The following is a 25,276-nucleotide window of genomic DNA, read 5'->3' as shown; positions in this document are numbered from 1 at the left end:
TTATACATCCAGGTCTGTAAGGGTGGTGGAGCTAAGGAAACAGCTCACAGAGGTAGCAGAGCAATTAGGAGGGAGGGTTTAGGTTTGTAAAGGCACCAAGGAATCTCTTGAGACAAAACACTGGCTCTACTTCAACTGAAATGGCAAAAGAGTGTTGCTTAATTAATATTAATAAGGTGCAGGGATGATTTTCAGTTGAGCTCTAGGGGAAAACACAAGAGCTGGGCAGCTGCTGCTTTGGAGCAAATCATCCCCAAGGGCTGAAACTGTAGGTATTCCTATCTGAATTTGACAGTGAGTGTACAGAAAAACAGGACAGCTAGTTAAAGAGACTGAAGGTATGTCTCAAACGATGGTTGTTTTATTAATAAAAGAGCCCAAAGCATTTAAGACTGGGCAACACAGGATGGCAATGGCAAACCCCCTCTGAAGAAACTTGCCAAGAAAGCCCCATGATAGATTAAGATTGACATACCAGTAAGTAAAAAATGACTTGAAGGCACATAACAACAACATCCTAAAGGCAACAGATCCTGTCTGATATTGGAAGCTAAGTAGAGTCAGCTCTGGTTAGTACTTAGATGGGAGACAACCAATGAATGCCAGGTGCTGTAGGCTATATTTCGGAGGAAGGAACTGGCAAAATCACCTCTGAGTATTCCTTTTCCAAGAAAGCCCTATTAAATTCATGGGGACATTGTAAGTCAACAGGTGACTTGAAGGTGTGTGTGTATGCACACACAGAGCCTTCCTCAGGTGCTGTTTAGGATCTACATTCATAAATAGCTCCTGAGCAAGGGCCTGGGAGTATACACAGGCCAAAACCCTTCACGTTTTTTTACTAATAAAATAGCAACTTTTATTTATTATTAATATATTTGTACCCCACCTTTTATCGCTCTCAGGGTGACATGAGTAGAATCAGTATAAACCAGTTAAAACTATAAAAATTTAAACCAACTAAATAAAATTAACTTCAAAAAAACAGGTTTAAAAGAGTAAATCTTTTTGCAAAACCATGTGTATTATAATAGTGAGATAAATCAGCGAGGCCCAAAGGCTTCAATAAGCAGCCTTGTTTTCATTTGGTACCTAAATGAGACCAGTGTTGTCATCAAACATGAGCCTTCAAGACATTTCTCCATTTTCTTCTGTGGATTCCATTAGATGCTGCCTAGTTTCTGTTTCTTTTAACTAGTTAAAGGGTCAGAGAAGGAGAAAAGGAACACACCAACAGCATTTGAAGAACACAAAGTACAGGGTTTTTTTTTTTTAATATGCTAAGGTTATAAGTGTTGAACTAGGACTTTGGGAGACCAGGATTCAAATCCTCACTTGGCCATGGAAACCCACTCAGTGACCTTTGTCAAGTCACACATTCTCAGCCTCATAGGAAGGCAAAGGCAAACCTCTTCTGTTAGGATCTTGCCAAGAAAACCTTGCAATAGGTTTGTCTTGTCACCATAAGTCAAGATGACTTGAAGGCACACAACTAACTTGCCTCCTCTCAAATGGAGATAGTATCTCACCACCATTTGCACTATAACAAGGTCCTACACCTAGACAACTGAAACACACAAAGAAATTACTAGTACTGCTTTATGTTTTCTTTGCAACACCTTTTCAGTTTTTGCTATGTGATATTCAACGGGTATCTTTAGCTTCTCCATTTTGATAGAAACAAAAGAAGACACAAGCTCTTCGCTCAAAACCTTAAAAACTTACATCAATTAAACAGACTACAAAAGTTTATTCTCTTTTACAAATCGGAATTCACAAATCACCCACAAGGCAATGATGCTGTAAATAATAATTTTTAAAAAGTAAAATTATTTTTTGACTTCATACATAATGCACAAAAACATGTTTCTGTTTATCTTCAGTGATGGAATTATAGCATAAGGAATTATAGAAGAGAAATGTCAAAACCTCTTCAATCATTATTCAGAAAGAATATAGAGTTGCCACTTTTATCTTCTGACTCTGCTCCTGTGTCTTTAATTGCTGCCTGACACACTGAAGGTTAGCCACTGGAGCTATACAGGTTTATGCCACAAAATGTTTTGCATGCTGTACATCTGCATCCTGGCCTTCATGGCAGCAAGGACTAGAGAAAAAATTGTGACAATACTCTAGATGGAAAAGAATAAGATTGCTCTAAAAATACAAAGCATACAAGCTAACTAGAACATGATAAAAGTAAATAACCACACCTGGGATAGTAAGAATTAAGTAATAAAAACACAGTCCTTTCAGAAAGCATCAGACATTCAGGGTGAGCCTCCAGAGGTGGTGTTCAGCAACTGCACAGGCTCTGGCAAAAAGCTGCTTTATAACATATTAAGTTAGAAATGACTTGAAGGAACACAACAAAAAGGCTACACTTGTCTATCTACACCAGAAATTCTCACCTTTGGGCTCCCCAGATTTCGCAATGCAGATTCCATCAGTCTGGCCAGCATTGTCAGTGATCATAGGAATCGTCAACATCGGGGAACCCCAAGTTGGGAATTTATTAAATTTCTATGCCGCGTTTCTTCCAGAAAGGTACCCAAGGTATTTCATAGATAAAGAGAACCACTTAACCCAGTATGGTTTTATGAGATCTCAAGCAGAACCATGTGTTCTGCTTATTATTCAAAAGGAGAGGCCAGGGATTGAAGCTCAGATGGTCTATGTGCAAACCATGTGCATTACAGCCATCTCCATCCAGCTTCTCATACAAGAAAGATAGTGACAAAAGGGTGCTCTGAGCTTGTTGCTTAAATGAACAGTGGATTTGTGCAGAAGCTGTCTAACGGTTAGAAATGTATACATGAAGACAAGATCTCAATGTGGAGGAAATGTAACAGAGAACCAGACCACATTATGTGGTTGCAACACATATCAGCCTTAACCAGCATTGTAGCTTGTACTCCAGCAAGTTCTGGTGGCCTATATATTCTCATTCCTGTAATATCCCTCCCAGCTCTTGTGTTCTGTCTCCAAATGTTGATGGGCTACAATTTGCACTATTTTTGGCTGGGGATAATGGTATCAAAAATATCTCAAGGAAATCGGTAGAAGCTATAGCCTGGAATGTGGATGTAGTGTTTTCATTTTGGGGGCCAACTCCTTGTGCTGAAACCATAGGAGACTTTTTGGAAATATTAATTCTATAAAATCATGATCATTAAAATCCCTCCTTTCCCAGGCTTCACATTTAAATACAGAATCTACCAATCATCAAACAGGGTCATCTCGTTCTTAGAGGTGAGCAAATAACAAACTCTATACCACTATTCTTAAAGTGATGAATGATATTTCACATAGTACATTCTTCCAAGGCGTGACATGATAAAACACTCTTGTCTTTTCATCTACAGGTCAGTTCCCAGCTTTCCACCACAGTGTCCTGGGGGATGCTCTGGGAACCCACACTACAGATGGGAACTTGATTTACTTTCTGATAGCTCTAACTGTGAGACAAAGTAGTCCTCAATCTGGAACACAGTTAAGAGGAACAAAAGCAGACATTAGGATCATGAATACCAAAAAGGAGACATATTTAATCTTCACCATATATCTTGCTGTGAATTCCCTTTTTCCAGGCCAGAAAAGTTAAGATGGCATCAACTACATATTTAGTCCTAAAGGAATCACTATTTGGCATCACAAGGAGTCCCTCCTAAGTCTGGTAAGGAGCAATAGGCAGGATCTGCAAAAGGGAGAATTACTTTTCCTCACATAGGTGAGCTTTCACATGATCCAGAAATATGACCAAGAAACTGTATGAAGCTAAGGGACAGACCTGCCAAATAGCACCACAAGAGGAAAGGAAGGGAATATATCAGGCTAGACATATATTACCTTTTCTCCAACCCAGCCCAGCCGATTGAAAGAATCAAGTGGAGACACACAAACATGTGGCTACTTCCCATTCTCTATCTTGAGTTAAAGAAGAATTGAAGTGACAAGTGGGGGGCAGAATGAGAGTTTGGATTTACTGTGAAGATTAATTCTGAGATGGCCGGAGGGCTATATTAAGATGGTGCTACTCTGAAAAATGAACACTATGTAGTGCTACTTTGAAAAATATTGCACTCCCCCAGGCAGAAGAACAAGGAAGGAACAGAAGAGATCGGGGAGAAAGTAAGTGGTGGAATGAGGTCAGGTGGGGAAAGCGTTAAAATGGCCTTTCCTGACTGTAAAGCAGGGGTGGGAAGTTTGATGATGGGACTACAACACCCATCAGCCACAGTTAGAATGGTCAGTATTCCAGAATGAGAGGGACTGTAGTTGGAGCACCACAGCACCATCACTCCCAAGAAGTGGTCATGCTGATGGGATAGTAGGGGCTATTCCCTGACCTTGCTGTAAAATTTCAGAAGCAAAAGCTTACATGATAAAATGACAACAATGGAAGAAAAGCTGTATAGGCTACATAGGAAGATGCCATGCCTACAAAGAGAATGAGGAGCAGTAGTTGTTGTTATTGTTAGTTTTTTGGGGGGAGGTGTTGGTTTTGTTTTGTTTTTTTGCTATAGAGTGATTTCAGCTTCCCTGCTCTCTATATTAATACAGTGTGCTCTTGGTATCCACTGAGGTTTGGATGTTCAAGTCCCATTAATACATTGGTGTAGTAAAATGGCATCCATTATATAAAATGGCAAAATCAAGGTTTGCTTTTTTGGAACTTGTGTATTTTTAAAAAATATTGTCAAGCCATAGTTGCTCAAATCCATGTATAAAGAATATGTGGATACAAAGGGCTAACTGTATAGTCAATTGACTGAACTGCCTCCTATTTGCTCTTTTCCCCAGACTTCTGGACAGTTATCTGTTTGAGGTTCATTACTGAGTACCTTTTTTCCCAACCCAACACCCTCTAGAACTGTCCCACTACAACTTCCATCATTCCCAATCAACAAGGCTATCCTGATCTGAGACAGCAATAGAGGCAACAAGTTGAAGAACACCAATCTTGCAGGTGATGTCATTCAGTACTCTTTTCAAAATTTTAGTATTTTAAAACAACTTTCTTTGAAAATCTGAATTACTAGGAGTAAAGAATGTTGTAGGCACAAGGGCTAAACAGCACTGCATAGTCCTGTCCTTAACAAGAGGTAACTGACGTAAGGACGATCCTATCATTGCTATGCAAATCCAACTGGGATTGCAAACATGAGGAAAAAATATCTCTAAAGTTGATTGTATGAGAATGCAGTAGACTCACTTCTACAGTAGAGTGACCACTCAAGTGATGTACATATACCCTAAAATACTCTAGTTTCTTCCACCTAAATATTTTTTTAATTAAAAAATAGTAAATAGTAAACATAGTATCTTTAGGCAAAAGCCTGTTTGCCATATTTTCTGTCAACCACTCTCTTGTGCCTTTAGCAACTCTTTTGACAGGCAAAAAAATTCAAGAGTTAAAATTTATCTGGATTGAAGATACAGTGGTTAAAAATGTATCACTTACTGAATTGGACTATCTGCCAGTTGTAAAAATCTCAGAAGTGCTATAGGATAAAGATGTAGCCATCCTACTTAAAATTTGTTGCAAGAATAATACTTTTATATTGACACCTGTCATACTCTAGTTCTTATATTAGTAGTTTCCCATTAAATACACATTTTAAGTGTAAAAAGATTTAGCATCTGTTTTTACCCAACACTTACAGTTAATTCCTACCCCACCACAGGGGAATGAAAAGCAAGCTTTCTTTTGACATTCATGTATTTTTATGTTGTATGTCCTCTTCTCAGATATAAATATTCTGGTATTTAAAAGGTGGTTAACCCTGAGATGGCCAAGCTACAGTTCATGTTTAAGGACTAAGCTAGCAAATAAGACTGTTATTGGAAACCTGTTTTGAGATGATGGAAAGCAGCAAGTTGTTCCCATTCTCTCAAATGCAATCTGTGTGTCTGGATGTGTCTGTGAATATAAGCAGACTGGAACTACTCATGGTACAGGGGAGGGGAGATGGCTGCTACCCTCCTCCTTTGGCCAAGGTACCATCTGCACCTTAGTGGTCTCACAATGTGTACTGTCTTCTTTTTCCACCGTTACGAGTCTCTTCTTGGATGTAAGAAGGAGGAAGAGTTCTCAAATGAAGTTCTGCTTCCAGGATGAAGGATTGAAGACTTCAAAAAGTCATCCAACCACACAAATGGAAAGTTCTCACAAATAGCTATAGCAAGAACCTAATTTTCCCACTTTGATGGTTGTTCTAGGGAAGTTGAAAAGGGCCAGTTGTCTTTCACTGTTGTCAGCTAGTCCAGGAATCACACTATCCACTGATGTTCTTGTACAACTTCCAAACCAAGGTGAATGTCTACATGTATTCACATGGAGTTTCTCCACAATTTCTATTACACTGAAGGCACAGAATCAGCTGCCATGGTGGAATTATTCCATGTGGTTTCATAGTCTTTTCCCCTCTACACGAAGCAATGTTGACATCTGGCTTTCTAAAGCAGGTACAAGAGGGGGCAACTTCAGCGGCTGTGGTGACAGCTCATCCTAGGCATATGGGGTAGGAAAGGATCAATGGTTACTGATTTGGGAGAACAAAGCATTCTTTCATTCTAAGGGAAAGTAACTTTGGATGGTCCCATAGGTGGAGATGTGGAATTATGTGGCAGGGAAGGGTGCAATTCTACAAGTTAGGGTGGTCAGTAAGGCTTCTCAATGCAGGGCTGAGCCATCCCATAAGCACTCAGGGATTTGCTATATACCTGAGCCTGGCAAGAGGTGACTGACGCCTTGGTGTAACGGAGTTTGGGAACTACAGGATGCAAAGGTCCAGTTCTGGAACAGCAGCACAGCGCTTGCAAACTTGCCACGGCCTTTCCATCTTTGCAGAAGAGGCAGGGGAGCTGGAGCGCATCTGGGCCTGGGGAGATAACAGAGCATGTGGGCTTAGGGTGAGATCCTGGAAAGCTCTAAACCTTGACATGCCCCTTGAATGCATATGGTCAGCTGTTCAGTCATTCACAGAGAAAACAAAAATGTAAACCTGTCTCCAAAAATTAGATTAAAACCCAGGGGTAAGTGCCAGTTTGCAACAGAAAAGGGGAACAAGACAATAGTGTGCTATACCCATATGAAACTCACTGTGTTTTGATCCCAGCAACTATCAGACCACAGAGCCAAGGCACTAGATTCTAGTGACTTGAAACAAGTCAGTGCAAGAGCAACATGAGCAATGGTGGGTGTTTTGTCCCAAGAGCAATACTATGGACTTTGGGTGTAGTAAGGCCTCTGGCTCTCGGGATCACAGCCAGAACAAAAGACTTGTCCACAAATTTCTTAAGTTTCAAAAGCTTTACTGGTTATAAACACACAAAAAAACACGAAACTGATCTCCTTTTTCTTAATAGTCCTTCCTAAATACCTTGTTCTCTTCTTGGTGGATTCTATGTTTCTTCTTCTGAGGACTATCTTTCTTCTTTTGTGGACTTATCTTTTTGTCAAAGGAAAATACTCTCTCCAGGTCTGACTTGGCTGAAATCTTACTACACACTGAAACTAACTAGAGGGAGACAGCATAAGACCCTGGGATTTCCCACAATCCTTGTCTTTCTTAAAACTGTAGATCTTTATTTCCTGTCCTAAACTAATACAGTACATAGAAAGTCTAATATAATCTCAACTAAATATATTCTCAAGAGCATCAAAGATGCTCTGAAGGCATGACAGTGGGTGAAGACAGGACACAACATACCACAGTGCATCATAACTGAAGAGACCCACAGCAGCAAACACATGGCTGAAAACCTGTGGACTGAAAGGTACACTAATTTCAAACCATGGGCTCTAAACTGTACTAAAGGTATAAGCCTCCCAAATCAGAAACACCCTATATAAAGTCAGGAAGAGGGAAGGTACAAGGAGAGGTGAGTTTCAAAGTGCATTGAGAACAATCTTTAATGAGTCAGTGTGTTTCAGGATATAAACCTCTTGTACAGGGACTATTATTCAGAAGCTTTTTGTGATTTGTCATTTCTATTGCAATAGAAACTATTGGAAAATCATAATAGATTCACTTAAGAAGGGGTTTACATCCCAAATAACAAGGAATATCAAACTTTTATTATGTAATAACAAAGAATGCTAGAATATTTTGAGGAAAATTTGGGAAGGGGCTGGAATTTTATGAAAATGAAAGGAAAGAGGATTCTGTTTATTTCATGGGAGTTTATGATCTGAGGGGCTCCTCTGCTGCTCTCTATGAGGAACAAAAAAGCAGCTCAGAAGAACTTGCTTCAGTGTTAGTTTGGTGAGCATGAAAATAAGGCAAATGGCACCACTTGGGGATATCTGAATGGTGACCATGGATCCTGTGTTTTTAAAGTCTGAAACACAACTGCATCTTTTCCATCACTGCATCCAGTAGTGGTGCAATATGCAATAGCTTACATATATAATACTGTACATCGGAAGACACCTAGTTCTGCAGTCATCCCAACTATGAGAGGTCTTGTCTCTCACTTACAGCAGCTGTGGGCAAGCGGGTGTTCTGCCTATTTCAACTCCTCCTTAACTGCAATCAATGTTAAAGAGACTCACTTTACCAGAACTATTGTACGAACTATTGAGATAACTAGTGGGACCCGTAACAAAATGCCAGTGTGGAATTCTCTTAATCCAGATGCCAGATAGCAATGACCTTCCCTGGAATGTGTTCCGTTTCTCCTTTCCTCACAACACTTTGAATTCCATAGCCACTGACATGCTCAATCTACATTGGGCTGTTTTTCTCTTCTCTCTGCTGTTCTCCCAAAAGATTTTCAGTACTTCTGTGAACTTTTGGTTTTCCATGAGCCGGCTGATACTTTTCCTCTTGTGCATGTTTAATTCAATTTTAGCTATATAAGCACAAGCATCCAGAGAAAGTGTTTATTATTAGTACACAAGACATACATATAGGAAACACTTTTGGCATTCCAAAGCAGGATATTTATTATTAAACTAGGAAAGTATTCATTTGTTGGAGTCTGTTTGTCATATAACTCTCAAATATAGACACTTGCCCTGGAATGGAAATTCAGTTACGGGGAAAGTTTAACTTGCTGAATTCAGTGTGACAGAATGGCTAAAAGCAAGGAAAATGCCAAGCTTACAATGATCTCATTAAGACACAGTGATGAGGGGAACTCAATGATTATCATTATCCATTAATGTAACATGCAAATTTTTTATACAGGATGAGTCTCCCTCATCTGCAATGCTTAGGATCAGAAATGTTTTGGACTTTAGATCTTTTTGGATTTCAAATATCTATCTCTGCTTATCTATAGATAATAATTTATCTTGGATGGGACTGAAATCTAAACACAAAATTCATTCATGTTCCATATATACCTTACACACATAGCCTGAAGGTAATTTTATATACTATATTTTTTAATAAATTTGTGCATGAAGGTTTATGTACACTGAACCACCAGAAAGCAAAGGTGACACTAATTCAGCCACCAATGTGGACAATTTGGGATTTTGGAGTATTTTGGAATTTCATATAAAGGGTAGGTTTTATAAAGTATCCTCTGTACTAAAGTCATTCCTCTCTCTGCAGGATACATTTTCATAACAGGATACCTTCCGGTCATGCTTAGCCATTTGAATTTTCTGGTGGATTCTTCAACAGATTTTACTTCAGTTCCTCATGTTTACCAACAGTCAATGTATTTTCAGGCTTCTCTGTGTCACTCTAAGGTCTAGAAATCTTTGGGGAGGGTTACTTCCACAGGTCTGTGTGTGAGGCACTATACCAGAGTGGCAACGCTTTGGGTCTCCAGATCCTTTGGACTACAAATTGCACAATCCCTTACCATTCCCCAAGCTGGCTGAAGCTTCTGAGAGATAAAGTTCAAAACATGTGACGGGCCAAATGCTTCCTCCTACCCCAGCACTACAGCATGTTCTATGGGTATACTGATAGCAGAAGGTCTTGCCCATATTCTTCCAACTTCTACCTTAATTCCAAGAGCCTGGGGAAACGTTTCCAAGCTAATGGATTTCAGTGGGTTCTGTTTCATCTATCTTGTCCTTACTGGGGAAAGGAAAGCTCTCCTTTGTTTCTTCTTACCAGCAAGTCTCACTGCTTTGTTTCCCCACAAACTACAAGGGCTGATGTCATTCCTCTTGCTACCTTTGCAATTTCCTGTCTTGTTTTCTCCATAGAGCAAAAGGAAACATTGTGGACAAAGGGTGTAGCTATGGGAGGTAGGAAGAATGAAGTGATTACCCCTCCAAATAAGAATTCTGGCCCTCCAATGAAAATTTCCTCCAGTCCTCACATTTCTAGTGTTGCATAAAATGAGACAATGAGCACTGTTCACACCTGAAATTCTTCGTTGTGCTCACATTCCCTTAGTAGCTCTGCCTGGTCATTCTCTTTGGATGCCTAAACTGTATTTCTAAATGCTCAACTGAAATGTTAACCTAGTGCAATTCTAGGTACAATTTGGGTACTTAAGGAAAATTCCATTTGGAGGTGCCAGGTTTTTTATTTAGGGAGGTGATAACCTTTTTTTACCAGCCTCCACAGCTATAAAAGGTAAAAAGGTACAGGTAGTCCCTTGACATGAATGTCTAATCATAACCAACTATAAGGGGCAGTACTCATCTCTGTTACTAAGCCAAAGAGCCAGTGTTGTCCAAGAACTGCTTTGGTAGTCATGTGGCCAGCATGACTGTATCAAATGCTGCTACCTTCTCACAGAAGTGGTACCTATTTATCTACTTGCATTTGCATGCTTTCCAACTGCTAGGCTGGCAGAAGCTAGGACTAGTGACAGGAGCCCATCCCATCATGCAGTACTTGGGCCAACCTTCCAATCATCAGAAGTGGCGTCTTAACCACTAACCCACCGCATCCTTTGCCCCCATAGCTACAGACCTGTTATATAAATACAGTTCTATAACATTTTCACACAAACTCTTGGTGCTAGATGCATAGTTCACCATTTTGAAAATCCCCATTTCCTTCTTTAAAAAAGATGCAAGGTTCTAGTGTTTGAGACTGTAGATGTAGATTGAAAAAGATATGTGCAAGTTCCTGGGAGAGTATGATGAGTGAATGCCATGTAGGAGTTACATGTGTAACTTTATCTGTGTACATGAGTACTTTGTCCCTCTGCATGACCAATGGAAACAGATTACAATTATGAAAAATGAACAGATATACAAAATAACATATTCCTGGGACAACATTGTGGTTATATTAGTGAAGAACTTTGATTTATTTATAATCAAATGCATCTCTTAAAGATCTCAAAGACAAGAAAAAATGGTGCCAAGCACAAGCTGTAACACCAGCCAGGTGATGGGCCAGGATGAGTACTGAGTATAGGCCATCATGTTCCAAAGACAGGGCCAAACATCAGTTAGCTTGTACTGGTGGCACCCAGTTCAGTTAAGTTAGAACAGGAGCCTTCAGTTTTTCAGATGTGGTATGCACCTTTGAATTCCAACCTGCAATATGGGACCCACTTTTAATTTTCTTACTGTGTAAGGTTTTCACTGTCTTAATTTCATCCTCCCACTTTAAGAAGTGTAGAAAGAGATAAATGATGTGTGAGTGGTGTAAGTCACCTTAGGTCTGGAAGTAAACCAGGTGTGGGTCACAATCTAGAAACTGAAGACCAGAATTTTGATAAATAAAATCTGAGATTAAACTGAGTTATTAAAAAAAACTACCACCATTTTCTTGTCCATAAGTAACATAATAAGAGAAGCCCACCACAGTGTAGCCTAATTTTATCCTTTTTGTTTTGTACTAAACCACTCCCAGCATTAACATGACTTAGTTTCTGAATCCTTCTTGCACATGGACATACCAGTGTCTGACCAAAGTTTCCCCATCTCAGCTTAAAAGAAACCACTTCTTTGTGGTGGCTTTAACTTTTTGATAGCAAGCACAACAGTTCAGACAACACTCTCCCAATTGTCCTTGTCATCATGGCCCTGATAGCTTTCCCTCTGAGCCCTGGATGTCAAGCTGTCTCTTATCCAACCTACATTCTAGCAGGAAGAGTGGTTCATTGCACAGGCACAATTCTATCAACAGACTAGTGACTGCTTCTGTTTAGGCAATCTAACTAGGGACTGATTTATTAGCTGTAAATATTTCTGCTACACTGGCTTTGGGGTTCTTCAGTCATGTAATTTACTCTGCCCTGGATTAAAAATTCTGATGGAGGCCTACTCACCATACTGGAAGCATTCCTGCTTGCAAATTACTGATGCTACAGTGATGAATGTTCTTGTGAAGAGCTTTCTGGCTGTGATTCTGAGAACAAAACTCATCCTTAGATTTACAGCCTCCACCTTCATTTTCAGGCCTTTCTATGTGCTTTTCTCCTCCACCTGAGTCCCTTGACTGCACCTAGCCTCCCCTGGCTTCTCCATCATCCCCAAACTGACTCTTAACCACCCCATCTGCACATGTTAAAGGCAATCTTCCATTATACACTCTGCTAACTTTTTGTCAAAATCCTTTATTGGGAAGGACAGACAGGACAGCTCCCAGAAACATGATTTCCTATCCATATAGTTCCACATCAGTGCTCCCAGATCTCCTATAGCATAATGCTTGCCTGCAACCACAGGCTCAAGGCCATGGTTGCTCCATCATCACCGGAATGTCTTGTCCCTCCTCAGACCCTGCCTTCTGACCACAGATGTTCTAATGGCATTAAGCTTTGCTGTTGAAGGCAAATTAATCGTCAGAGGGGACAAAGGAGTCAGGGGCATAGGTACATTCTGCATGAAGCACTGCCTAAAGTCCTGCAGGCACTTTCGCACATTGGGCCTCACAGGATAAGAAGAAGAAAGATGGGTACCGGAGATGGGCAGCTCCCCAGAGACAGAGACAGGCCTCATTTCCTGCAACTGCACCTGCAGCTTCAGAAACAGCTCCCTACCTGCCACTTGGGTCGCCTTGCTGGGTACCCGGTCCCGCACCACTAAACCCGTGAGTTTGGATTGCTTGGTATGATGGAGAGCAGATTGTCGTGAGCCAGCGACCAGCTTCTGAGAGCTGGATTTGGCACAGAGTTGAGCTGGCTGTGACACGTCATCCCCTGGGCTGTGTGCCATCAATACCTTCCGGTTACGGGAACTGGCTTTGAGATTTGTGGGCAGCTTGGATGTGTCAGATGTAGAAGAGGAGGACTTGCTGGTGGCAACTTTCTCCTTGGTTTTGTTCTCCTTCCCGGGGGCTGCTGGCTCTGTACCCTTGCTGTTTGTTGCTGCCCAGCATGGTGTAGCTGCCTGAGAAACACTGTGATTACCAAGCTTAGGGGTCTTGGGCTGCTGAGGATCACAGCCATTCTTGTTGTCACCAGGGATAGGGCTTCTCTGGAATGTGTGCCGAGGCTTCTTGACCATGGATCCTTCTACCAATAAGCTGGTTCCAATATAGTGGGGAACTTCCACAGCTGCCTGTGGGTAGAAGATGGAAGCACAATGAGACTGCTCAGCTGAGCTTGAGCTGTGGAGGTAGGACAACAGGAATTTCCAGAGCTGGCACTAAGATTCTCAACACTCTCTAAGATAAGGCTTTTAGGAACAGTGCCTTGGGTATTTGAACAAAGTTCTATTAGTCCATGAAAACAAAGAGGCAGAATCAATAGCTAAGACACATAATTACAATTTCCATTGGTGGATTCTTTTTCAGTGCCACATTTGGGAACTAGGTCCTTAAATCCAATTGCTAGCCCAAATTACAGCAGGCCCACTAATTCAAATGGGACCTTGCTAAATCAACCCATATGCAAATCCTATTAATTTAATAGATCAAGCTTGGATTAGCGATTGGATTTATATATTGTTGTGGCTCAAATAAACCATATGCATTCTCAAACTATGCCACAGGGAGGCTTCTTTAAGTCAAGAAAATAAAAAGACAAAAGAGACACAAAAGGTGGGCAGCTTATCTTTGGCGGGGTACAGACCACCCACAAAGGGCGGTCTGCCAGTGCCTTGTTTTGCCGTGCAAGAAAGTTACAATGGGCAAACTGTGCGGCTTCCTTGCACAGCAAAAAGAACCTGCAAAAAGCAGGATCTTTCTGCGGTGCCCTTGTGACGCCGCAGTGCGCCAATGGCGAACTCGCAACATCACAAGGGTTGCGACGTGTGGACGCTAAGCATCCGTTGCATGAAAATGGTGGTGCTCGTGTGTACAGGGCACTGCCATTTTGATGCCCTTGTCATGTGCTAGGGGTGAGGAACGTATGGGCGGTGCGCTCTCGGCCAACCCCTAGCACGTGACGAGGGCACACTATAGGCCTGTCTAGACTGGGCCCCTAATTATTATCATCTCTTCCGGCAATGGGAAAGAGCACATCAAATAAACAAGGCACAGCAGGGCTGTAGGAGAAGGATTCTAGGATGGTTGGGGGGTGGGTGGGGTGGAGAGAGCAAAAAAGAAATTATACAGAAATGTAGAGGTTGGTCATGGTGGACTCCACACTGATACACAGCACTGAGAAACTGCTTTTCCCCACTTATTGGTCAAGCCTGACTGGCCTTGTATCCCATATCAATCAGGAAACTTCCTGAATAGAATAATCTTGCTTTATTGAGTTCTTCTCACATGGATTCAACTATCCATGACTTGAAAATATTTGTGTGTGTGTGTGTGTGTATAAATTCCAAAAAGCAAACCTTGATTTTGCCATTTTATGTAAGGGACACCATTTTACCATGCCATTGTATTTAATGTGACTTGAGCATCCATGGATTTTGGTATCCACAGGGTAGTCCTGGAACCAAACCCCTGAGGATCTCAAGACCCCACTGTAGCAGGGGCAGGGGAGGTTCAGAGGTAGTCCCTGGGGTGGGAGTTGGAGATCCAGGTTGTAGCTCCCACTGAGTAATGAGGTGATTCATGAGGTGACTTTCGGTTATACATACCTTTGTCTTACCTCAACCCACCTCACAGGGCTGTTGTGAAGATATAAAGTGGAGAGCAGAAAATCATGTATGCTGCTGCTCCCACTGGATAAATAAAACCGTCATCATCATCACCACCAGCCCTCTGGACAAAAGTGAAGAAGTTTCCTAGGCGTTCTAATGTTTATCCAGGGCTCCTTCTGCTTGGCTTCTTAGACACCTGTTGGCTTTCACCAGTTGGTGTAGAAAGTGTGAGCAATCTGACTATAGTAGGCCAATAGATGTCTAAGAAGCCAGACAGGAGGAGCACTGGGCAATCTATACCCAAGACCACCTGAAAGTTGCAGAATAAGAAATGAAATCTGCCTTGAGTCCCATTCTTGGGGAAAGGTGAGATATAAGCAAAGTGAGTGAGTGCATGAAAGGATGAGAGAGAGATCTGTTGGGATATAGAGTCACAAGGAAAATGTACAATGTGGGTTTTAATAGTAACCAGGCATTAAAGGGTTATTGTGAGCAATGATCATTAGGCATTTAACAAAAAGATATTCAACAAGTGCAGCAAAGTACTGTAGGATGCTGCCAGTCTGAAAAGTCACTCAGGCAGGATGGCTGGATCCTTTTGGCACCAGAAGAAGAGGCAAGGCCTAGTAGGCTTACGGAGCCTTTGCTAGAGTAGTGACGAGCATTTTACCCCAGAGTGGGTTGTTACTAGTGTGGATGGTGTTGATGTATATATTGTTGTACACAGTGGAACGTCATCTAAGAATAAAAGCCTCATCTGAGAGAAGTTTTCAGTGTCTCTTTGCTCACTGAGAAAGGGAGAGGTGTTTCTCCAGCTCACAAGCTGCTGAATACAGTCACGAAGGTGGAAAATCTGGTGCCAAATGTTGACATGTTGCTTCACGCACTGCGCAACATCAAAAGCGTTTTAACAAGATCAGAAGGCAAACACATTAGGAGGGGGCACCTCATCCTCAACCAGCATGGTATAATGTTTTGAACACTGGATTATGACTCTGGAGACTAGGGCGGGATACATACCGCCATATAGTACGTATTGTATACGTACTAGGGTTAGGAAGGGGCGGTGCTTCCGCACCCCCTAACCCTAGTACGTATACAATACGTACAAGATGGCGGTGCCCCTTCCACATGGGTGCTGCCATCTTTACGTACTGGACGCATAGCGTCCAGACGTGTTGCGGCGCCTATGACGTTGCGAATGCGCCAGCGGCGCCTCGCGACGTCATAGAGGCGCCGCAAAAAGAAGCTCCAAAATGGAGCTTCTTTTTTGCTCCAAGCGGGAGCCGCGCGGTTTGGCTGCTGCAGCTCCCGCACGGAGCAAATGGCGCCAGCGGGGGAACGCCGCAAAGCGGCGGTTTGTATCCCGCCCTGGGTTCAAATGCCTGCTCAGCCATGGAAACCCACTCTCAGCCCCAGAAAACCACACCATAAGTCAGAAATTACATGAAGGCACTCAACAACAACAACAACCCACCCAAGAGGCTCTGTTTACCCCTCTCATGAAGCTAAGAGAGAACTACTAACCTGTTTGTAAATTAGCTCAAAGTTCCCTGTACTGCAGTTGCGGTCGTATTTGCGGTCAATAACCACACGTAGGGTATCCTCCTGTACACTGGCACACAGTCGGGTTGTGATGGCAGTGGAGGCTGCCATGGTGGGGCTAGCATTAATCTCGATCAACCATGGCTGGTAGTTTTCTCCAAAAATGAAGTCTGCTCCGTAGAGTTCAAAGCTGTTTTTACGGAACTCCACCAAATCCTGGGAGGTTTGCATGGCATGAATAATTGCTGCCTTCATGCCAGGCACAATCACGTTTGACCAGGCCTCTGGTGCCCCCATCTGCCGCAAATGGATCTGGAACTGGTCAGATGACCACATGTTGTCAGGGGGAAGGTCACAGTGGCGATTCTGAGAGTTCTCAAAGTGTTTCTGGATGGAGTTATTGCACAGATGGATAGAGCTGGATTGGAGAGAGAGACTGAGTCAGTACACAATGTAATGGGCATGATAGACAACAATGCTAGACTGGAACAGGGGAAGTACAGATTTAAATTTCAGTTAAACCATGAGCTAAATGAACCAGTGGTCTAACTGACGCTGCATCTGTACTGCACAAATAATGCAGTTTGACACCACTTTAAATGCCCTTTCTCAGCACTATGGAATCTTAGAATTTGTGGCACCAGAGCTCTCTGACAAAGAAAGCTAAATAGCTCATAAAACTACGAATTCCAGAATTCTGTAGCATTGAGGCATGGTAGTTAAAGCAGTATCAAACTGCATTATTTATGCAGTACAAATTATTATAGCCTGAGTATTCTTGAATAAGACTATTGGACCTCCTAGCTTAGTACTGTCTACACAATACTGTAGGGTGAGCTACTGCTATGGGGCTAGCAGGTAGAATTATCTTGGGAGGGACAATAAGCTATCTCTCACCATGTGGTGGTGGAGGAGTTTAAATCCTTTTTTACCCCAAAGTTAAATATTTTTTTCTTCAAAGTTATATTTGAACTCAAACACAAATGGTTCTATGGGGGGTTTTTTTTTTGGGGGGGGAGGGCTTACCTTGAGTTGTTAAATATTGAACCTCGGTCTGTCTGAATGCAATGCATGTACTAACCCGTTGTTCTGGTGGTAGTAGTGGTGGTGGTGGTGTGCCTTCATGTCATTTCTGACTTATGGTGACCCTAAGGTGAATGTATCATGGAGTTTTCTTGGCATGATTTGTTCAGAGGAGGTTTGCCATTGTCTGAGGTTGACAGAATGTGACTTGCTGAAGGTCATCTAGTGGGTTTCGTGGCTGAGTGAGGAATCAAACCATTGTGGTACCAACACTCAAACCACTACACCATGTCTGCCTGACGTCCTGCTTACTCCTGAGCTGCTCCAAATTCTATATTTACATATTGCTGCCTGTATATGAGCAGAAGTACTTCATTTCTTCCCTTCACGTACATGATGGCTTTGAGTCACTATACAGTATCCATTTCAAATTATCTTTTTTCTCTCTTCTCCACCCACACAGCACTTTTACTTCCCTCTGAACAAATCTCAACTTTGTTAAACAGTACAATATCTTCATTGCAATGCAAAATATTGTTCATGGGCCCGTTCCTTATTCTTACAGTTACATCTTACCAACACTCAAACCACTACACCATGTCTGCCTGACGTCCTGCTTACTCCTGAACTGCCCCAAATTCTATATTTACATATTGCTGCCTGTATATGAGCAGAAGTACTTCATTTCTTCTCTTCACGTACATGATGGCTTTGAGTCACTATACAGTATTCATTTCAAATTATCTTTTTTTCTCTTCTCCACCCACACAGCACTTTTACTTCTCTCTGAACAAATCTCAACTTTGTTAAACAGTACAATATCTTCATTGCAATGCAAAATATTGTTCATGGGCCCATTCCTTATTCTTACAGCTACATCTTACCCAACTTCTTTCTCATGATCATTGTTGTTGTTGTTGTTGCTGTGTGCCTTCAAATCATTTCTGACTTATGGTGGCCCCAAGGAGAACCTATCACTGAGTTTTCTTGGCAAGATTTGTTCAGAAAGGGTTTGCCTTTGCCTTCTTCAGAGGCTTACAGCATGGTCACCCAGTAGATTTTCATGGCTGAGCAGCAATCCAAAACCTGGTCTCAAGCTGCTGCACCTCACTGGCTCTTCTCATGACCAGACTAAATATTAACCCATTCCTCTATTCTATCAAATATTTAAGTTTTCTCTCTTCAATTACTTCCTAAGATTCACCCAGACCTGTCATGCAAATATTCTAACCTGCTTTTGTCCTATCCCTTTTCCCTGGCTGAATGACATGTTCTGCCATCAAACTGGTTTTCAATCCTATATCCAGACTCATGTTTAATCACAATATCTCTAGTTACGGGATTTTTGGTAATTCAGGAGGTAAACTAGAGTTATATGATTCTATGAAGCCCCATCTGGCAGTTACTCTGAGTGGTCATTCCCACTGCAGTTTGCTCCAAAGTGGGATTTGGGGCAAACGACCCTCATTGAAACTGCTCCCGATGCTCATTGGATCGATTCCAGGAGGAAAGAAGCGGGGCAAACACAAATAACCTGCGGTTTCCTGACACTAGTTTGGAAGTGGGTTTTTTTGGGGAAGAATCGATTCTGAAGTGTGCCCAATAAGCAGGAACCCCAGACCAGAATCGATTCTTCTTTTTTAGCAATAGAAATAATCGAAAAATCAATATATTGCTAAAGCAACTACTTGCTTTAGCAATAAATTTTTCAATTATTTCTATTTTTTTTTAAAAAAATTGTCTCTCACCCTCCTCCCTTCTCCCGGGTGCCCTGGCCTTGCCTTGCTCCCATCCTGCAGTGCGAATGCAGCAGCTCTCTCTTCCTTCCTTCCCTCCCCTCCCTCCCTCCCTTCCTTCCTTTCTTCCTTCCTTCTCCCTCTCCCCCTTCTTTTCCTTCCTTCCTGCTTATCTTCCCTCTTTTCTTCCCGCTGCCACCGCTCACCCAATCCTAACAGTGGTGGCACAACAACAACACCACAAGCCCTGCCAGCATTGGGCAAGCAGCAGCAGCAGGAAGGAAAGAGGGAAGGTAAGCAGGAAGGAAGAAAGGAAAAGAAGGGAGAGAGGGAGAAGGAAGGAAGGAATGGGGAGGGAAGGAAGAGAGAAAGGAAGAGAGGGTTCGGTCAGGGCCGCAGCCCTCCAAAGGGGTTTCCAGGGGGTGGGTGGCCAGCTGAAGGGCTGCCGCCTTCCCCGGCTTCATCTAATGGGAACGACAAGTGTTCCCAGAAAAAAAAGTGATTCCACAAAGAATCTCTTTTCATAGTAAGAATGAGGGACCTTTTGTGAATCGCTTACAAAGTGGAGTGGAGCGGAGCGGGAGCGGAACGCAGATTATAGTCCAAGTGGGAATGACTAAAAAATTTGGGGTAGGTCTTTTGCAACCAATTAGCTCAAATGGTCAAAGCCATAGTTTACTACGGATTAATAATTATGGACAATATGGCAGATATTACAGTGGACCCTTGTTATACGCTGGGGTTTGGTTCCAAGATCTCCCGTGTATAACAAAATCCGTGTATGCTCAAGTCCCATTGAATATAATGACATAGCAAAATGGTGTCCCTCATAAAAACTGGAAAATCAAGGTTTGATAATTGAAATTTATACTTTTTGGAACATTTTCAAACAGTGTATGCTTGAATCTGTGTATAAAAAATCAGTGTATATGAAGGGTCGACTGTAATAATGAAAAAATCAACAAAACATCTTCACGTTGAATGGATTTAACAGAACCTCTTAAGTCATAAAAATATAGCACATCTCTGCTATACTTTGCTCTTTTGTCTTGTTTTCCTCATTTAACATGGATTATAATTCTGGACTCAGACAAGGAGACAGAAAATGCAAACTCACGTATCCAGGTCGTGTAGGGAAAAGGGTTGGGTAGAGAAGCGGATGTAGCTCTGACGGTAGAACCAAATGGTAAGTGGATTCCAGTCAGTCACCAGGAACCACTGGCGCAGATCAAACTTGGTGCCAAAGATGAGCAGAGGTGTCTCTATGTATTTTTGGACAACCCACTTGCCATCCTTGACGATCATGGGGTCACAGTCCACTAGCTTCACAATTTCTTCCAAGCGATCCATGCACATAATGCCTATTAAAAAAGATGTCCTCACTGTCATGTCAAACGCATATCAATTCTACCTCCTAATTGACATTATAAGACTAGTCTGGACCCAAATTAAAAGCTCACCAGCCCTTTCTAAAGAAGCCAAGATGATTCTGATCCTTCACAACTCTGACTCCACAAAAGACTTTTTTCCCTCTTGGAAGCATTAAAGAGCACATTTATGTTGCTGAGAATCAACCTCCAGTCAACAAGTGTTCTCATTCATGCTGCTGCTACCTCCATGACAGTGGCAGCCATGTAAAACCAAAATCAAGAGCCCCAGGCTAACTGGCCAGCCATGAAGCTGGCATGGCAGAACTTGGCTGGCATCTTTAAAGGCTGGGTCACTCTTGTGGACTAACCCTTGGCAACAAACTTACCATTGTGTCTTAATGGAAGTGTTATTGCAGTAGCTTGTGGCTACAGATGATGTACCTTTTAGTCTTATGGAGTCATGTTAGCTACAGGAAAAGAGATTCCACCTGAACATTAGGAGGAACTTCCTGACAGTAAGGGCTTTTCGACAGTGGAATGCACTTCCTCGGAAGGTGATAGAGTCTCCTTCCTTGGAGGTCTTTAAACAGAGGCTGGATGGCCATCTGTCAGGGATGCTTTGATTTGGATTTCCTGCATGGCAGGGGGTTGGACTGGATGGCCCTAGTGGTCTCTTCCAACTCTACGATTCTATGTTTCTCATGCACTATATATAAACCAGCCCATTCAATGTATCAGACTAAACCAGCCTGTATCCAAGAGGTGGCCTAATTTCATTCAGAGTAGCACCAGGTGAGAGACTACTGGCAGAGAGAGAAAGTGAGGACTATTCAATACTGCAGTCTCCCTCCACTCTTGGATATGGCTGTAGCCACCATTGCTACAGATCCAATTTCACAGATGAAACTTCAGTTTCTCTACATCTATGGTAACATGGGCATATTTATACACACAAGCAATGTCCTAACAGCAACTAATCGTCCCTGTTTTCAATATGAAAACTCTATCAGCATTTACTTGATGAAGAAAATCATATAGTCAGGCTTCACAGATCTCTGTTGATTTTGCAAACTCAGAAAGAACAGAGGATTAGCACATGCTGAAGTGCTATTTAAGCCCTTTGCTGCTTCCATCTTTCAAGTCATGGCTGCACTGGCCAGGATAATCTGGGGGCAGTCTGGAGTATATTGGACCAGAGCTGCCCCGATCTCCCCGCATCATCTTGGCTCTCCTTTCTCATGCCGGGCAGCTGTTAGCACCTGTGCCCCAAGGTGCTGCTTGGTGCAGTCATCACCCCAGATGCATCACTTTGCTCTGAGATTAGAATGAGACACCCATCAATGACTTCAGTGAGCGATTGGCAGTGGCAGTACATATGCCAGGTAGCAAAATGGGTCATGTTTCAAACAGCCACCCAGCGATGAAATAGAGGGCTCTGGATCTTCTGGGAAGATCAGGAGCAAACAGAGTTTTTTAAAATGCATGTTAAGAGGGGTACATACTGGTTCTGGTGCTGAATGAGAGGGACTATGTTGGGTCTATTCCAACGAGAACTGAGCTATGGGCCATGTATCTCTCCGTCTCCATGACTAGATTGGTGTAGTGGGGGGGCTATTTGGCCAATACAGACAGGGCCTTAAGTCTTCACATTTGACCTTAGATGATTAAAATACTTTCCATATATCCTACTTCTCTTACCTCTGCCCCGAGACTTGGCTCCTGGCTTGACAATCCAAATGTTCTTATCCCCTTCCATGTCCAGCTGTGGGACAACCTTTGCCAGTCGGTGCAGGATCTCTTCACATCGTTCAACATGGGCCCCTGTTTGTGCCATTTCTACCCCCTCACTGAAATCACACAGAAAAATGACCCCACTCTTTTTCTGCATTCATACCTTATTCAGTTTGAACAGAGAACTGTTCAAGGCACGAACTGGGTACAAGGCTCAACCCCAACTTACTGGGGTATATGTGTGGGTGGATGGGGGGCCAGAGGAAATACTTTTGAGGAATCAGCATATGTGTTGTGTGAGTGAGATACAGTAAGAATTTATTTATCATTTTATGAATAACAGAGTTAGAGATGTTCTCACAGAATCATAGAGTTGAAAAAGACCGCAAGGGCCATCCAGTCCAACTCCCTGCCATGCAGGAAATCACAATCAAAGGAACCCCGACAAATGGCCATCCAGCCTCTGTTTAAAGACCTCCAAGGAAGGAGACTCCACTATACTCCGAGAGAGTGTGTTCTACTTTTCTGTGTGCCTGTTTCTGTCCCCAGCAGAAGAGTGCTACACCAGGCAGGCTTTACACATATATTCCAGGAAGCGATGGTGGTGGCTCTGAAAACAGGCCACCACTTCTGCGGCCTCACCAGCCAAGCAGCTCATTGTGAGAGCCTGACTACTGCAGTCACTTCTGCTGAGATCAGAATGGGGCACCCCATCATGTGAACAACAAGGATGGCAGCTCCCCCCTCCCCCCACTTAGTTGATTGCATGAGCACCCCATTCTGACATCAGCAGAAGCACCAGCAATGGCTAGGCTCTTACAAGGAACTGCTTGGCCAGTAAAGCTGCAAAGCAGCACCATGGACCAAGGAACAGGTCAGCTTGGTGTTGTACCAGATTTGGTCCAGTGCATGTAGTCACCATTGTGGTTGGTCACGGGCCAGTTCAGAGTATAATTCTCCAGATTAAGCAGCCACTGTAGATGCACCCTTCATTTGAAAGTAAAAAAAAAGATGGGAGAGGGGAACAAAAGCCTGAAAGCCACGGCTTGAAAGGCATGTTTTAAAGGTAACAATACATTACATTTTGGGAAACAACATTTCCTCTGTCATTTTTTTATTAAAGGTAAATCAGCATCAGGTAATATAATTATTTTGGGGCTGTTTTCTCATTATTCTTAAAATTTTACTTTTAGGGTAATTATTTATGGAGATTTTGAATACTTTTGCATTAGGATTTTAAAAACAATTAAAAAGTAACTTAGGTCTTGTCTGCATGGACCAAAAGCCCCATCCTGCCCCTGTTCTGGCAGGTATATTTTAAAAAATATACCTCTTGCTCTATCCAGAGCTCTTCTTTCCCATGCTGTAATGTCAGTCTGGATGGGCATCCTGCTGAGCCACCCGGTGCATCTGTTGCTGCCACAGGTTGCTCACTCTGAGGCCAGCCATGTGCTTATTGCTAGGTGCTTCGTTCTGACCTCAGAAGTGAGTGGTCCGTGGCACTGATGGATGTGCTTAGGAACTCAGAGGGACACCCATGTAGACAGCCACAGCACTGCAGGAACAGAGGGACAGGTAATAGGGCAGACTGGGCCAGCTGCAGGGCCAGGATACTCCAGACTGTCTCTGGAGTATCGTGGTCCAAGCAGACACAGCTTAAAAAGCAAATAGATTGGAAGAGGTAATGTAACAAATGCCTCTCAAAAGAATTAATAAGAAATAATGGCAATGGGTTCTTTTTAAATGTAACAAATATCTTTTAAGAAAGAGCATTCCAAGCTCTGCTGAAAGTGTGCAGGCAGTTTCTGTAAAATGTCAAGATTTCAGGACCCAGAATGGAGCAAGATTTCATCTGGATTGGACTTCCAGCAGTCAAGGAATGGAAATTCTTGATACAGTGCATGTCGCCCAATTCTTATTTCTTTTATTTTATTTATCCAGTTGTGGTAATCCTGACAGACAGTTTATTGATTCTTTTGTTTGTGTTAAGTTTGTTCTTTCAGAGTTTAGGTATGGTGGTCTGATATCCTGTGATCACAGGGTCACATTTCCCAGGATGCTCAGAGGGAAAGCATGGGTAGGAAAACAGCAAGGAGAAAAACTGAAAAGAGAAAAGAGCCAGGCTGCAGAGAAAATAACAATACCATGTTTATGATTCAGTCCCATCTGCTATGTCCTTTTTGTCAGTAGCAAGCTACAAAGACAGTGTCCAAACCCAGATATTCTACAACTTACCAAACATTTTTAAAAACTTTTGCAAAAGGAAAAAAAAAAGGATTCCTATTTAAAAATAAAAATTATGTGCATACTAAGCAAATTTACATTAAAACATGGCCACTTTGTATAAAATTACAGGTGTAAAACAGAGGCCTCAGTTCAGAAAAAATGGTGGGATAGAATTCTAGATCTCTCATACTTACTGGGCTACCTGATAGTAACCCTGCAGAAAATCTTTCCAGTGTGCCTTTGTCATTAGAAGGGGAGATCCAAATTCTCTGTCAATGTCCTGGTGCCTCAAGCTGCTCAAGTGCTCCTCACATGCACGTATTGCAGTCTCAATCAGTCGGGATGAGAGATTGATACCTTTCTTACGTCCACTGCACTGCGTGGCTTCTGCAAATAGAATGTTGTTGCATCATTGATGTTGGGTGTGTAATGTGGAATTAGTCTGCTTGTGGGGAACGATAGGAGACACCACACCTGATGGAATTAAAGAAACCTACATGGTATACACAATGGAGATAGAGGCTGTTTTCACAACCAAAGCTTGAACTGGCTTATTTAGGTAGTGTCTGCATAGTCCAGAATACTCTGGGAGCAGACCAGAGTATTCTAATTCCAAAGTTACCCCAACATACCCACGTTATGTGGGCCCTCTGGAGTGATGGTGGGTGGCCACTGTCCCCACAGGTTGCTCCCTCTGAGGCCAAATTCTAGATCAAAGCCCAAGCACT

General features: G+C 42.4%; 1 protein-coding gene across 8 annotated transcripts in view; it reads right to left on the bottom strand.

Annotated features, from left to right (window-relative positions):
• Positions 1-4,967: 4,967 nt before the first annotated feature.
• The window catches only part of TTLL3 (tubulin tyrosine ligase like 3), a 43,702-nt gene continuing 23,393 nt past the window's right edge, over positions 4,968-25,276 (bottom strand). For 5 of the 8 annotated variants that reach the window (XM_089517788.1, XM_089517765.1, XM_089517777.1 and 2 more), the window contains 5 exons: positions 24,743-24,935; positions 22,290-22,438; positions 20,339-20,582; positions 16,445-16,880; positions 9,482-13,441 (listed from right to left, as the gene is read on the bottom strand). In XM_089517788.1, the coding sequence (XP_089373914.1) occupies positions 12,632-13,441; positions 16,445-16,880; positions 20,339-20,582; positions 22,290-22,438; positions 24,743-24,935 (1,832 nt within the window). In that variant the 3' untranslated portion in view covers positions 9,482-12,631. Of the gene's footprint in view, positions 6,512-6,726; positions 6,885-8,482; positions 8,860-9,481; positions 13,442-16,444; positions 16,881-20,338; positions 20,583-22,289; positions 22,439-24,742; positions 24,936-25,276 lie in introns of those variants that run through there. The other 3 variants (XM_089517799.1, XM_089517810.1, XM_089517820.1) reach the window with 3 other exon arrangements.

This window comes from Sceloporus occidentalis, unplaced genomic scaffold, assembly GCF_023333645.1.
Source record: "Sceloporus occidentalis isolate IW3139 unplaced genomic scaffold, rSceOcc1.0.p SCAF_1, whole genome shotgun sequence".
Taxonomy (NCBI): Eukaryota; Metazoa; Chordata; class Lepidosauria; order Squamata; family Phrynosomatidae; genus Sceloporus; species Sceloporus occidentalis.
The sequence above is the reverse complement of the archived record's forward strand: the minus strand, read 5'-3'. Positions and strand labels throughout refer to the sequence as shown.